Genomic DNA, 14,742 nt, shown 5'->3' with positions numbered 1-14,742 from the left:
TGAGTTTTTCAATGATACCCAAGTGAGGTATTGTATCAAAAGCCTTCGCCAGGTCTAGGTAGGCTGTATGGACTGCCTTTCCTCGTCAATGGCCTTGGTGACTGTTTCGAAAAAGTCAACCAAGTTTAAAAGGCATGATCTGCCTTTGACAAAGCCAAACTGGGTTGGATCCAAAGTCTGCAAGTTCCCTATGTCTTTATTTATGAGATCCATTATGATCCTTTCCATGGCTTTGCAGATAAGGCTTGTCAAGCTAATGGGACGGTAATTTCCAGGGTCGGTGGAGGCACCGCCTTTGTGGAGTGGGACCACAGTCGCTGTGCGCCACTCCCTGGGTACGTATCTGGAGGTGAGACTAAGATTAAACAGCTGTCCTAACTGTGGGTTTAATTCCTCGTTGAGTTCATGGAGCACACAGCCGGGGACACCATCAGGTCCCATGGATGCTGTGTTCTTTGCCTTGGAGAGAGCAGTTCTTACCTGGGCGTTAGAGATGTTTGGGGGGCTACAATCATTTGGTATAGATATCTCTCCTTTAGGGGGAGAGGGGGGGGAGAAGTTTGCACTGAACCTGTCAGCCAGTATGTTGGCAATGTCTGTAGGATCAGTAATCTTCACATCATTTTGAACTAATTCTGAGCATATCTGGGAGTTTCCTCCTAGGTTTCTGACATAGCTAAAGAATGCCTTATGGCATTGAATAAGTTCTGAATCCTATTTGGTCTGCTGGGACTGACTGGATGACTCTTTTTTTCTAGCAACTTGCAAACCTCTACAATTGCTTGTTCCCTGTAACTGGGTGGAACATCCGGGATTCTTCTTGGGGGCGTAGGTTGGGTGAAGAATGGTATGAAATACGTTCTGGAAATAATGCTTTGTACCCAGCTGTCGTCTGTTATATCTTGCAAAGCATCTGGGTATAAAGACAAGCGACCCCCGACTGCCTCCACAGCAGTACAGTCGGGTCTTCCTTCAGGAGCGCTGATAGGGTTGACCAGAGAAGTAATCTCTGTCAAGAGGGTGGCATCTTCCATTGTTACCCCTCCTCTGGCCCTAGAGGGGAGTTGACCACGTGTGTCCTGAAAGGCTCCTTGGGCTTTTCGGAACCACATTTTCCCTCCCTGTTGGCCTTTGTAAGGCCGAGTAGGAGTGGAGAAATGGACTCTGATGGCAGGGTCTTTCCCTCCTGCTCACACCTGGTAAGGGTTTCCTTCACTTTGGGCCCAAAGGGAGATGAGCCATCAAACAGGGTGTTGACAAATGAAGACTTAAATGGCTCCGCGAAGGAACACAAGCGCATCCAGGAATGTCAACTTAGCTCAACTACTGTACCTGCTGCTCTACTCGTCCCATCAACTGCATATGATATGAGACACATGGACGAGTTCACGATGGAGTTTAGGGTAGCGAGCTGGGCAGCAACTTTGTCAGAAGCCCTGCAGCTACAGTACCCTGAAGAGCATCTCCCAACTTCTTAAGGAGATCTCATTGCAGTCTGGTGAAGTGGGTGAAATAGTTCAGTGATCCGAGTGTAAAAGTCGCTGAACTAAACATGCATTTCCCATAACGATCCATGATCCTGGATTCTCTGTTAGGAGGATGGATTGTCGAGGAAGTCTCAAACATCTCCTTCTTGGTGGCCACTGCCACCACCATGACATCAACAGGGACTCCTTAGACAAAAAAATCTTTTATCTTAGGGTGTAGAAATGAACTTGTTTGGCCTCCGAGGGACAGGCTCCATGGACTCCGGTGACTCCCACGCCCTTCGAAAGACCAGCTGCATGAGCTCATCAAAGGGCGGAGACAACCAAGAGGTGGAAGGTTGAGATCCGAAAGCCTTCAGGAGAACGGATTCATCCTCAGTAGGGCTTTTGGACTGCCAATCACCCCTCTGCCTAAGGATCTCGAGTATCTCCACAAAGGAGATATCCTCAGAGGGGGATAGGGGGACCCTTCTGACTCATCCAAGTCAGTATCAAATGTCAAAGACTCCTGTGGGGAATCCAAGTGTCGCCTCTTACACAATTTCTTCCTGGGATCCTCCTCAGTGGGAGCCTCTGGGGAGGTCTTGGAAGAGCAAGAGGCACCCTGTGGGGCTACCTGAGGCTCAAGGTCACTACACTTGGCCTGGACAATGGAGGCAGACGTGGACACAGGCACTTTGAGGGAGGAAGAGGCCAGACCTGGTGTCAAGGATGTCTTTGGGGACAAGGCTCTCCTCATGGCTTCAAAGGCATCACAGCTCCGATGAGAAGGAGTTGATGGATCCGAGGGAACCGCCATCCCCTCCTGCACCGAGGCCATGGGCTCCAAGCCGGAGGTAGAAGCCGAGCTCATCTGAGCCGAGGCCCTGAGAGGAAGAGTCAGCAACGACAAGTTGGTGAGACTATCCTCCCTGGACCCGACAGGAGAGTGTCGGCCCCTGGAGTTCTCAGTCAGCATTGAGGACATCAGAGTAGATGGAACTGATGACACTGGGCAGGTCTCGGCTCCAAAGGCTCCACTAACAGCAGGTCGGCCCCCTCCGGCTCCGAAGATCCAGTACGGCTCAGAGGGGGAGCAGTCAAATCCGGGATGGAGGTCTTCGGTTCCGACACTGGGGTTGGTACTGACAACAATTTGGCAAGGCCTGGTGCCTGTAAGAGTTTCTGCATCAATCGGTCCATATCCAAATCCGAGAGGTTGACAGAAGATCTAGAGGAGTGCACCAAAGGTGCCGATTGGAGGAGTGGAGATACAGGTCTCTCAGTGACCGGCTCCAAGACAGTGGGCTGGCTCTGAAAAGAAAAGACACTCGGCTCCGACAGCTGTGGAGCCGAAGTCCCAGAATCCTCCACTTTCTTAGACGTTTAGATGTCTTGGAATCAGTAGATGATTTTGATGATTTAGAGGACTTGCTGGCCCCATCCTGGTCAGACAAAGCTTCAGTAAAAGGATGCTTCAGCAAACCTCGATCCACAAGCTTCCTTTTCCTCTCTAAAAGAACCCTTGAGGAAAAGGAATGGCAAATGCTATAGGACTCCTGCAAGTGCACCGCACCCAAACAATACACACACTGAACATGCCCATCAGTGAGAGACATCTCTTGCCCCCAGTCTGGACATTTTTTGAATCCAGACTTTGGGTGCTTGTCTTTTTCCTTAGCCATATTAAGCAATATACAGACTAGAAGAAGTCAAGATAACACTACTAACAACCCAACACCGTTTAACAAATGGCCGAGAAAAAAGGCCAACAGTATAATATATCCTAAAAGTTAAAGCTATCCTTAGGTTAAACTGAATACAAAACACACTCTAACAATGGCCTGAGAAAGGAAGGCCAACTCTAAGAAATGTGAAACAGCACTCTATCTACACTACAGCAACATAATGAAGCACAAACACTGAAAACTAGGCCTAACACGAGGCCGCTAAGACTTGCAAATAGCGATTTTGTGTCAAAAAAGGCTCAAGCAAACTGGAACCCCTGAGATTCGTGCTGCGGCAAACTAGATCTGAGGTAATTCCAGCAGTGCATCATGGGATAAGAGGCTTGGTCTCTAGCTACTGGTAAACCTTGAGCTTTGCTAATGGCTGTGTCGGAACCGATGGATTGGCTCCGGACCCCTCAGTGAAGAATGAACGGCGAGATTGAACAACTTCACATTAACTGTTTTCCCCTCTTATCTGCAAATGAATCCTCACTAAGATCCTGTTGAAACAACTTCTATGTAAATGTAAGATTATATGATTTGCCCTTAAAAATGTCAGAGTTGACATGTAAGTTCCTTAGTGGCAACCTTTCTGCTTTGATCTGTGTTTTCAAGCAAAGTTAAAGCAAGAAAAGCAAGCGTTCTTACAATCCTCCCTTTTGTTGGACTTCTGTTAGTTTCTGTGGAACCAGAAAAAAAATACCAAGCATGGAACACTTCAAGTTCTACTATAAATCTCACTTACTGGTCATGAAATAGTATTGAGGTACCTATGCTCTGCAATTTTTGCTAGCGAAAGCAGTGACAACACAGAGAGCTTGTAGCAATCAAACACTGTCTACCACCCAGGGAATGTATAACGCTGAAATCAGACAGTGCTACTGTAAACCTCAACCAGCCAATGAAAACAAAAAATAAATATATAGTAATTTCCTTGTAATGCTGGTTGCCAGGCAAGTTGAGAATTTAAGGATAATCAGCATTTATGGTCTAGAGGCTTAGCAAAGTCAACCTCAGTCATCTAATTTTATATCCCTTATTAACATAATGTACAACACTTAAATTTTTCAGCAACTTCTGGTAACAGTCAAGAAACAATGGAGATGTATACTAACAGTCATATATACCCTTTGATGTTACACAGAAAATAATTGTTAAGGATTACACTGCATGTCATTGAGTTAATAATGAATGTGCTAAATTTGGCTACAACATTTAAAACTAATTCTGCCCAACCAGGTAATGCAGCAAAATCAGCCTTGAAAACATCAGCAAGTAATGCTTGTCACTGAAACAAAGACACCCAAGCACTTCATTTAACTTCTTTCTGTCCTATTAGCACTGGCCAGATACATATGAAAGCAACTTTAATCCTTCATGCAAAAATGGAATGTTTTGCTAAAATAACACTTTCATGATGACTATGCTGTTGCACTGAATATTATCCCTACCATATGTCCAAATTCTCTCCGATGCTGACACCCGACAAATCGACATTCTTCCCGAGTAGCACACCGTTTGGTTACAGACTTGCTTCTGTCGTGGCTGGTTAGGTGGTGAATAGTCAGGCAGAACTCTGTGTCTAAGGAAACAATTAACATGTTATTTGAATGAACACCACTGTTTCTCTTACTTTAGAAGTATTGCTAGTACACTGGGTAAGCTTTAAAAACATCCAAAGTGGTTGAAGCTAAAGAAGGAAATTATTAAATACAGTTTGCAATGGCAACAAGGATACTTGAATTGCAGTCAAATCATACTGCCAGTTCACGTTAACTAATGTTTCCAGACTTGACACATGCTTTTTACTTTGTGCATTCTACTTATAAGTAGAATGTTTTTGCTTATAAACAGTGTAGTGACGGGTCATCGTCCATACTGTGGAGACCAATATAGTCAACATACACAACTACTAAAATTATATTTGTATTTTTTAAACTCTGCTTTTGTCCTTGCAGTAAAAAGTAAAGTAACCTCCAAAACAATACATAGAAGTAGGACAAAGAGGTGGGAAGAATAAAATACCCAAAAAGGAGGTACAGGAAGGTGGGCACAGACTTTCTGCAAAAATCAATGTTTGAAGAAACCTTGGCTCTTGGAACTGTGTGTTTTAGAAGTTTGCACTTTGCAATTTCAATAGGGAGCCTGTAGCCATTAAATATTGTTCTGACTTACTATCATTTTTTTTTCCAATGTGGAGATAAATATTGGGTCTATATTATTTCAGCTAATGCTTAAAATAGTGAACGTTGTTTAAGCAACCCAATAAAGTCGAAATCCCTAAATCCCGAACACACAGAACAGTGATTTTTTTCCCAGGAAAAAAAAAAATCACTGGGCCGTGTTCAAGACTTTGCCATTTCCTCCACTGTAGTGCAATCTCGGTGTTGATATATTTAAGTGGGGGGGGGGGTGACACAGCCCCCCACATTGGGGTGTGGGGGGGGCAAAGCCCCCCAGTTTATTTTGTGTTTTGAATTTTTTTTATGGATCAGCGATTTTTTCCCTGGGAAAAAAAATCTCTGTTCTGTGTGTTCTAGATTTATGGATTTTTGACTTTAATGGGTCGATTAAACAGCGTTCGCTATTTTAAGCGTTCACTGAAATAATTTGTGTCTTTCGGCTTTTCCCGGTTAGGGTTCGCCACAGTGGAACTCTGGTCCGTTAATGATTGGTAGTGGATTTTTACGTACTGGGTTACCAGCCTTGATGCACAACCTTCAACGAAGGCACGCCCCGTTCACGTATGCCTCCACACAGAAGACGCTCTAGCTGAGAATCGAACGTTCACTGAAATAATATAGACTCTAAATATTTTGCTCTATATACCAGCTGCTCAGATTGGGGAAAAACATGTCAATTTGTTTAGTTTTGTACCGCTACCAGATTATAAATGAAACAATATTACACTTATTACAACATGCTTCTACCTGGCTATAACTCAGGCAACATTGCTTTTACTGATGATTTACTCAGAAAATGTCACCTGTAGTGTTACACTGTGACTAACTGTCGGCAAAGTTCCCTCCTTACTTTTTTTAATTGCTGTGGGCACACAACCCTGAAATATATGGAGGTTATACAAATGCCTGGCCCAGTCAACATGAACAGAAAAGAAGGAAGAATAATACAATACACAAAAAACATCTATGCTTGGTATAGAATACATAACTGTTGTACTGTCTTCATAAAAGGATTACCCAATCCCATTTCCTGCAACTCTAAAGCAAAAATTAAGTAGCTCTTCAAGTCCTCCCAGACCCAATCTTTTTTTCCCCCTTCTTTTTACTTACTAACTCACCTAGATAAGTTTGTTTCTTTACTTTCTTACTTGAATACGCAGTTAATTGTGTTGAGGCCTATGAGCACTGGGTATATATCACAAAGTCAAAGTCTGAAAAGAGCGAATGCTCTTAAATCAACACAAAATACCTGAAACCACAGAAAGTCGAACGTATGGAACAGCAATTTTTTTCCCAAGGAAAATTGGCTAGTGTGGTAGGACTGGTTCCACATTTTTCATTTAGAAAACAGAGACATTTAAAGTAGCAATTATGTTATAAAGAGATGACCCTTTATAAGAACCCCAAACGTACCTCTAAAATTGGCACCAAACCTTGTTATAATTGTGTAAATTGTAGATATATTAAAACTGATTTAGTATTTACACATCCTATTACTTCAGAGACATTGGAAATAAAATGTATAGCCACTTGTGTGACAGAATGTATAGTTTACTTAGCCACATGCTCACTGTGCACTGCCTTTTATGTGGATAAGTGTAGCAGAAGGCTTAAAGATCGTATTACTGACCACATCAGACATAAAGAGACGTATGTTAACTAATGCCTTACCGAAACATTGTTTTGACAGGGGTACAAACCATATATTTCATTTTAGAGTGTTACAGGTAGTCCAAGTGAATGTGAGGGGGTGACTTGAACTGGAAGTAGCAGAATATAAGTGGATACTTAAGTTGAATGCTGATAAAGAGCCTGGTCTAAATGGAGCTGTTAGCTTGAAACCAGTTTTGAAACAAAAACAAATGTGCCTTTAAACCTTGGATAGGGTTAACTCAGCTAATTGCTGGTTTGATTAATAGTGTGATTTTATTGGTGGGCCGTGCCTTTTATAACAGTATTTAAACTTGTGCTTCTGTTTTAACATTTTATCACACACTGAAGAAGAGAGTTATACCCAAAAGCTTTGTGTTTTTGAATGTGCTACTACAGATTATATCCTGCGATGTTGCTTGTTTGTTTTTTTCTTAGTTGTGATTTACTCAGCATCACACAGTAGCTAAATAGAGACTGAAGGAAGCAAACCCCATACTACATTAACAGTTGACAACCTAACTCATGCACACTGTTAGCCAATATACAGTAAAAGTATAGGTGAAATGACTATTAAAACAAAGAATGACAGCAGTGTTTCTTCTCATGTGGCGTTTGGCTGCAGAATGAGTAATGGTGTCAAGCAGCACAAATAATCAAACTCAGAGCCACATGGAGGAAACAAAAAGAGACTTGTACATTAAAACTCCAAAGCAAAATCTTCAGGTCTACCACTGAGAAGCAAATGAATTAAACTAAACCCACAGAAAGGCAAAAGGAAGATGTCTAGTGAAAGTCTAGTCATGGGTATAACAAAGAAGTTCAGACAGCCCAGCAGATGAGGACATCAACTGTATCAGCACAAATACAGGGAATCAGAAGGCAAACAACACTGTATAGCACAGGACACCTGTAGAAAATGCTGGTGTGCAAGGCTCATGTGCAGAAAGAAATACAAAACAGAGTAACCAAACCAAGTTCAATAAGCAATACTGCATTTTTATTATGTGAAGTCTGCATGGCTTGAAGTCTTGATGGCTGTATAACTGCATGTGTACTGCCCATTTATATAGCTGCAGAAGCTATTATTAAGAAGTTATCATCTTAAAATTAAGTGGTATCTGCTTGAGAATAGCTTCTGCAATGGGATGTACAAAGTGGGATCTACATAGACAGCAATCCATGGAAGCAGGAAACAGGAACTAAAAATATATACTTTATTTAAAAAAGTCTTTAAAATAAAAAGTAAGCTTTTGTCTCTACATTTACTAACCAAACTGAAACTTCAACAGACTGTAAATCCACCCATTTGTTGATCACATGACCTAATACATGGTAAGACACAAGATGCACTTAAAATCAACACTTGTATTAAGTCCCTTCCTCAAGCATGCATTCAGTAACATTTGCCATTTATATTCACAGTTTTCCAGTTCAACATCTTTATTACTCCTTTTTTTTTGTTCAATACAATCAATTACAAAAAAGTTAAAATTTTAAAAATGATTACAATGTTGAATTTCTGGAAAGTGCATCAAATTTGTCACCCTTCTTGATTGCATACACATGTTCATACATGCTACTTTTAAATTTGCCACTAGTCTTTCTAATTTAGGATGATTTACATGTAGAACATGTAGCAATGTAACAAGAATCACAATTAAAAAATCCTGGTGCTGTATATGTTCTAAATGTATTTCTGCAGTAGGCATTAATACCCTCCTCTAAAAATCTACTTACTGCAGCTGTTGCACTTAAAGTTTCCAGAAAAAGAAACCAGAAAAGGAGGGACAGCTTGCATGGAAATCCATGTATGCATCCCTCTTACAGCTACTCAGTAAAGAATGGGTTGTGTGTGAGCAATAGAATACCACTGACTACCAACAGCTACGGCAATCCTTGATTTTCAGCAAGCAGCTGACTTTTTCCTCCAGAAAGACTACAGTGATGTATTCACTGTTACAAGATGGGACGAGGAAGACACATATTCTTTCCAGTCCATACTACCCTGCCACGCAGCACTGCAATTTTTCATTGAGAAAAGACCACCATGTTTTTCATCAACAACAAGCTCAGTTCATTAAAAAAAACAGGTCCAATTAGTCAAGACCCTGGTGTTGGGTTCTGTAGCAACTGCACTGTATAACTTGGTTCTGTCTGGATGTTTCTTAACAGAGTCTCTGGCTCTAGGCTACCTCTGCAATTATAACAGCACATGTGACTAACTGGTCCTTGTCCACCTAGTTACCAACTTGGCACAACTGAGAGGGTGGGGGCAGAACAACAAAGTAAAATAGGTTTTCTTCAGATTTCCTTAAGAAAAGATACTGCTGGGTTTACACTGCTATATTTCCTGCAAGAAATATGAAATGGTTTTCCCCTCTGCATGCAGGTAATGCTTGATTTAAAGTGACAAAAGAGCTGTTTTCTGGTACTTGGTGGTACTCTTTAACAGTCGGAGTTTAACTACAGCAGCAGCATTCCAACTTTCCTTCTGAGGTGCAGTAACCCAGCATTATTAAGATTGTCTCAACAGCAGATGTCAAGTGTTCCAGTTCAACAGCACCAAAGGACAGAAAAACGTTGATGAATACAGACTGAAGGAATCAATTACTGCTTGGTAGGCAGAAAGGAGATGACAGAAAAGCATCACCATGAGGTAAACTTCAAGCAAACACTTGTACTGCTGTTGATATTAGATTTGCATGTGCTTCTTCCAGTCAGCTCCAGCTAAAGCTACAACCTGACGCAACAAACCTGTCGAAGCTTCAATCAGATAAAAAATAAATAAATAAATAAATAAATAACACATAAAAGTATTTTTTGCAGGGACTAGCCACCTTGCACTCTTTACTTAAACATACTAACTCAACCACAGAGAATGGTGAAGAAAAATATTATATCCTAAATCACTGTGTCACAAACAGAAACCATGCTGTCAGTAATTTGCCATAAGGGAACAATGAACGGGAAGTTGCAGAAGGGGGAAGTATAGTCAATATTTTGTAAACGTGTCCAATTTGTGCACAATATGTGTGTGTGTGTGCGTGTGTGTGTGTGGGGGGGGGGGTAAGTGTGCTGATATTTGATGCAATATATACATGTAACAGTGGGTATAATAAGATACAATATAGGCCATGGATGGTCTAGACCAAAATTTAAAGACTGGACATCATGCAATGTTTTCTGGGTTAGGGTACTAGTTTAATGTTACTACATGTGATGTTGGAGTCAAAACACTAAATCTTGCACACAGCCGTGTGCAGCCAGGCAATGGATTCTAGCTAGTGGCCTAAAAGCTACCAGAGATGCACAAATTATGTGCACGAATGAGCAAATGCTTTGGTGTTACTCAACATGGCATCACTTAAGGCTATGTTAATACTTCTGAAATAAATTACGTTCTCTTATTATAAATCCTGGAAGACAGCATATGCCAACACATGCAGTTTACTCAGCAGTTTTAACAACATGTTGATAAGCTTTATAATTATAATGCAATAAAATAAAGTGGGTGAAGGAACACAGCTGTAAATTCTGCCTTCTATTAAAACCTGACAACTGATGTTTTGGGTGTTGATAACCTGTAAACTAAGGAAAAGTTCTGGATTCAAACTTCAGCTTTTGATTTATCTGTAATTAGCACAGGTTAAATCTTATTAAAAATTACCTAGCTAAGGCTGAATACAAAGAATATAAAAATATTAGCTTTTATATACATATTCTATGGACTGTCTTTCTTCTTAGTTGACACTCTTATTTCACCTTTAATCTGCTCACATAATTAGTGATGTTTCTAAGTTTTGTATTCACCTCTTACATGTTACAGGTGTGTGGAAATCAGTTAAGGAGTAAAAAAAATAAATCTTGTTTCTCTGCCCACATCTTGCCTACTTATCTTCCAGTCTGTCAATGTACAAAGCTAGGAGATGGCAGCTTTGAATGATCTGGTAGTTTTATACAGATGATTCAGTTGTGAGCTATCTTACAAAAGCAATGTATTGTACAATGATTTCTGCTCCGTCACACCTCTTTTATGATGGATGCTGTTAATGTTGATTTGTTACCAACAATGAATATTGCTTTGTATTCATATTTGATATTCACTTTTTTATAGTCTCCATGTCTGATCCTGAAAATGGTTGGGTTGGAATAGTGCTCTACTCTGCCCAACGGAGTAAAAAAATAAAATAAAATGAAACTAAAAATGAGCTTTAACCTGTAGTATTGGGTTTGAGTTTCCCATAACTCATTTGCCGACTGAGCTACTTTGAATAAATACTTAGGTTCATAGGTGGTTAACTTGCTAGGCATGCAGTTTTGGACACCATTAAGGGACTTAGCACAAATTCCCAAATAGTCCAAAGCACTGATTGATAAAGTGACTTGCTCAAGGTCAAACAGTAGGCAAGTAAAGACGAAAAGATTCAAATCCTTTACTCTTGGCACAGGAAGCAGCTCATTCACAAGCCAAAGCTTTAATCCTCTGTGCTAACTGCCAGATATAATATTACAAATACTATATTTGAAGGAACAGCAAACACACTTCTTAATTTACCAAGGCTGTTATCATACACAACTGAGAGAGGAACTTGAACCTACAGCCATCACCACCTATATACTGAAAGGCAAAGCTTTAATGTGCTGAGCTACTTAGAAAACACAAATTAATCCAATCACCCAGGATGAGAACAGAACCTACAGCTTTCTCATCATCTATCATCAAAGGAATGTGTGCTAGCTGTTCAGCTACTGACACTATGAAAGAGCCACCCATTCCCATACTATAAGTTAAACCTGGGACACCTGTGTGAAATACCAAGAGCTGCTAGACGATGTGGGACACCCCATAAAACAATCCACCAAAATTCCCTTACTGGGAACTGAAGCCAGGCCATAACAACAACAGAACCATACTCAGACCACTAGACCATCACAAACACCCTTACCACATAAGCATCATTCCTGAGTGGGCTTGAACCACCAACCAACAGTCAAATGACTAACTGCACAACACAGACAAACAATCAAGCGGGGAACTGAACTCATGGCCATTATAGCATGCAAACTGAAAGGCAATGTATTAAAGGGTTGAGTTGCTTGTACACTAGACCAAACAGTATTCCTGTTTCCCCACTAAAAATAAACAGTTGTGCCTGGTGGGTTTATGTAATTAAAAAAAGCTACAGTTTACATTCACACAGTTACTATGTTTACATTCACAGACTTCATGCTGACCTTTAGGTTTTCTAAGCATTTCCTGAATTGCCACAGTAACACTACTGAAGTAATCCCTGCAAAGGCTGAAAAACAAGTACACGACAACAGCAACTGACAAATCTGTATTAGAAATGAGACTTTTAAAGCATTTGGATAAAATGGCATGAGTACCAGTATGTAAACAAGCTTTTTCACTGACAATAAAACTGCATCACATCTGGGAAACAGTGCTCTAAGGGCACTGTCTTTCATTTCCAGGATCAGGTTGCGACAGAACATAGTGGTAACTTTGGCAAAGTACTACAGAGGACCTTAAATGGTGTTTTAAAAGTTTTACTCTAAGACACTCCAATAAGTGTACTTTGCTGACAGGAATTATGAAAAAGTAAACAATAACATGCAGATAAAATTGCCAGTAAAAACGACCAAAACCAGCTCAAAAAAGGCAATTCACTGGATCCACACCATAAGCTCCATACCTCCACAGAAAATGAACTACCAAGGTACTTATGAACAACTTTATTCCAAACACACAAAGTTAAGCGCTTTCGCCTCACACGGTAAAATAGAGACTTCTTCAGAACTAAATTATTCTACCCATAAGCACCTCTTTTATATTGGATACCATTTACACTCTAATTAATTGATTGAACGACTGATGGATTACAAATACAATAAACAAAATTATCCACACCACTACCAAAAATGACTGCTTTTGTACCTTAAAAACATTGAATTTGTAAACGTGTGTTGAAAAAATATAAAGAAATAAATTATGAAAAGCTTTAAAAATGCTATGTTATACCAAGAGCTCTCTTTTTTAACATGGGGGCCAAAGGAATGCACTTGTTACTACCTGGCTGTGTAGCAGAATTTAGTTTTATAATCCAGAAAAGTTCTCTTACCTCTAAGCGGAGCTCCCACCACCCTCCTCTGGGATTTGGTAAAACCTGTTTCAAAATCCAGATTTGAAACTGGTAAAATCCCGACACTGTAGAGAATATTTATACAGTGATTAACATTACCCCTTGAGATTGCATAAAGATGTTCATAAATTCTTGTTTTAAGTTTTCTTTCCGTCTTACCTATGTAATAAATGCCACAGGTCTGACAAATTGAAATGTACACTATACCCTTAGTGTTGCAATTTCCTTTCATCAAGTTGACCTTATAACCATTTTTCTTTAATATTATATTGTTGGACTTTAGTATGTAAGGGCATTGCCTGCATGTCCCACACTTAGTAGTACCATTATCACATAAAAAAAATTGACAGGGTGTTCAAATATTTATTTTAAGTTTCTCCCCATCTTGTATATGAAATTTAGCTCATTCCCAAGAATTCTTAGAACGTCAGGGTTACCCTTACAAATTTTCCAATTTCTTGTTATAATTGTTTGCACTTCCTTTTCCCCTACATCAAAATGGTATTACCATTCTGTCACAATGTTGAGAACTGTTCTTTACCTCGATTACAGTACCATCAAGATTTGTTTCGCCTAATAGAGGCTTAAATTTGGTTCTCCACCCATCCAAAATCTGAGCCATAATGGGTTCAAGTGCATTGTTAGGGTATACTCTATTTATAAACATATTTGTAATAATATCCATCTCTTTGTGAAAACTCATGGTGTAGATCACATCCCGCTCCCCTAACAAGTTGCCCTTTAAAAATGTTACGCTTTGTGAATTTGGGGTGACAGCTATTATAATCTAGATAGTCAATGGAAAATATGTGTTTATCAAATATCTTTGAACTAAAGACACCTACTGCCTGGTTTTAGGAAATTGCTACATCCAAGTAGTTGATGGACATGTCAGAAGTTGTGGAAGTGAATTTCAAATATGAGCATAGACTGTTGAGATACTCTACAAACACTACTGATTGATTGTTTGACTCCTTCCACATGATAAACACATCATCCAGAAAACGTAGATATGTGAACCATTTTGAAGAGAATTCAGGCAACTTGCACTTGAACCCATTAGGGCTCAGATTTTGCATGGGTGAGAACCAAATTTAAGCCTCTATTATGCAAAACAAATCTTGGTGGTACTATAATCAAGGTAAAGAACAGTTCTCAACATTGTGACAGTATGGTAATACCATTTGGTGTAGGGGAAAAAGAAGTGCAAACAATTATAAGAAGAAATTGGACAATTTTAAGGGTAACCCTGCTGTCTAAAGATTCTTGGGAATAAGCCAAATTTGGTATACAAGATGGGGAGAGACATAAAAATCAATATTTGAACATCCTGTGAAAATTATTTCTTTATTTGATAAAGGTACTACCAAGTGTAGGACGTGCAGGCAATGACCTTACATACTAGAATCCAACAATATAATATTTGTCAGACCTGTGGCAGTTATTACACAGGTAAGACAGAAAGAAAATTTAAAACAAGAATTTACGAACATCTATATGCAATATCAAAGGGTAATGTCAATAATTCACTGAATAAACAATCTCTACAGTGTCAGGATTTTACCAG

General features: G+C 39.9%; 1 protein-coding gene across 6 annotated transcripts in view; it reads right to left on the bottom strand.

Annotated features, from left to right (window-relative positions):
* Nucleotides 1-14,742, bottom strand: part of LYPD6B (LY6/PLAUR domain containing 6B) — a 1,153,451-nt gene that overhangs the window by 104,167 nt on the left and 1,034,542 nt on the right. For all 6 annotated transcript variants that reach the window (XM_044074870.1, XM_044074871.1, XM_044074874.1 and 3 more), the window contains one exon: nucleotides 4,648-4,778. In XM_044074870.1, the coding sequence (XP_043930805.1) occupies nucleotides 4,648-4,778 (131 nt within the window). The remainder of the gene's footprint in view (nucleotides 1-4,647; nucleotides 4,779-14,742) is intronic.

Source organism: Protopterus annectens, chromosome 6.part0 (genome assembly GCF_019279795.1).
Source record: "Protopterus annectens isolate FY-2018-M chromosome 6.part0, PAN1.0, whole genome shotgun sequence".
Lineage (NCBI taxonomy): Eukaryota > Metazoa > Chordata > Ceratodontiformes > Protopteridae > Protopterus > Protopterus annectens.
The sequence above is the reverse complement of the archived record's forward strand: the minus strand, read 5'-3'. Positions and strand labels throughout refer to the sequence as shown.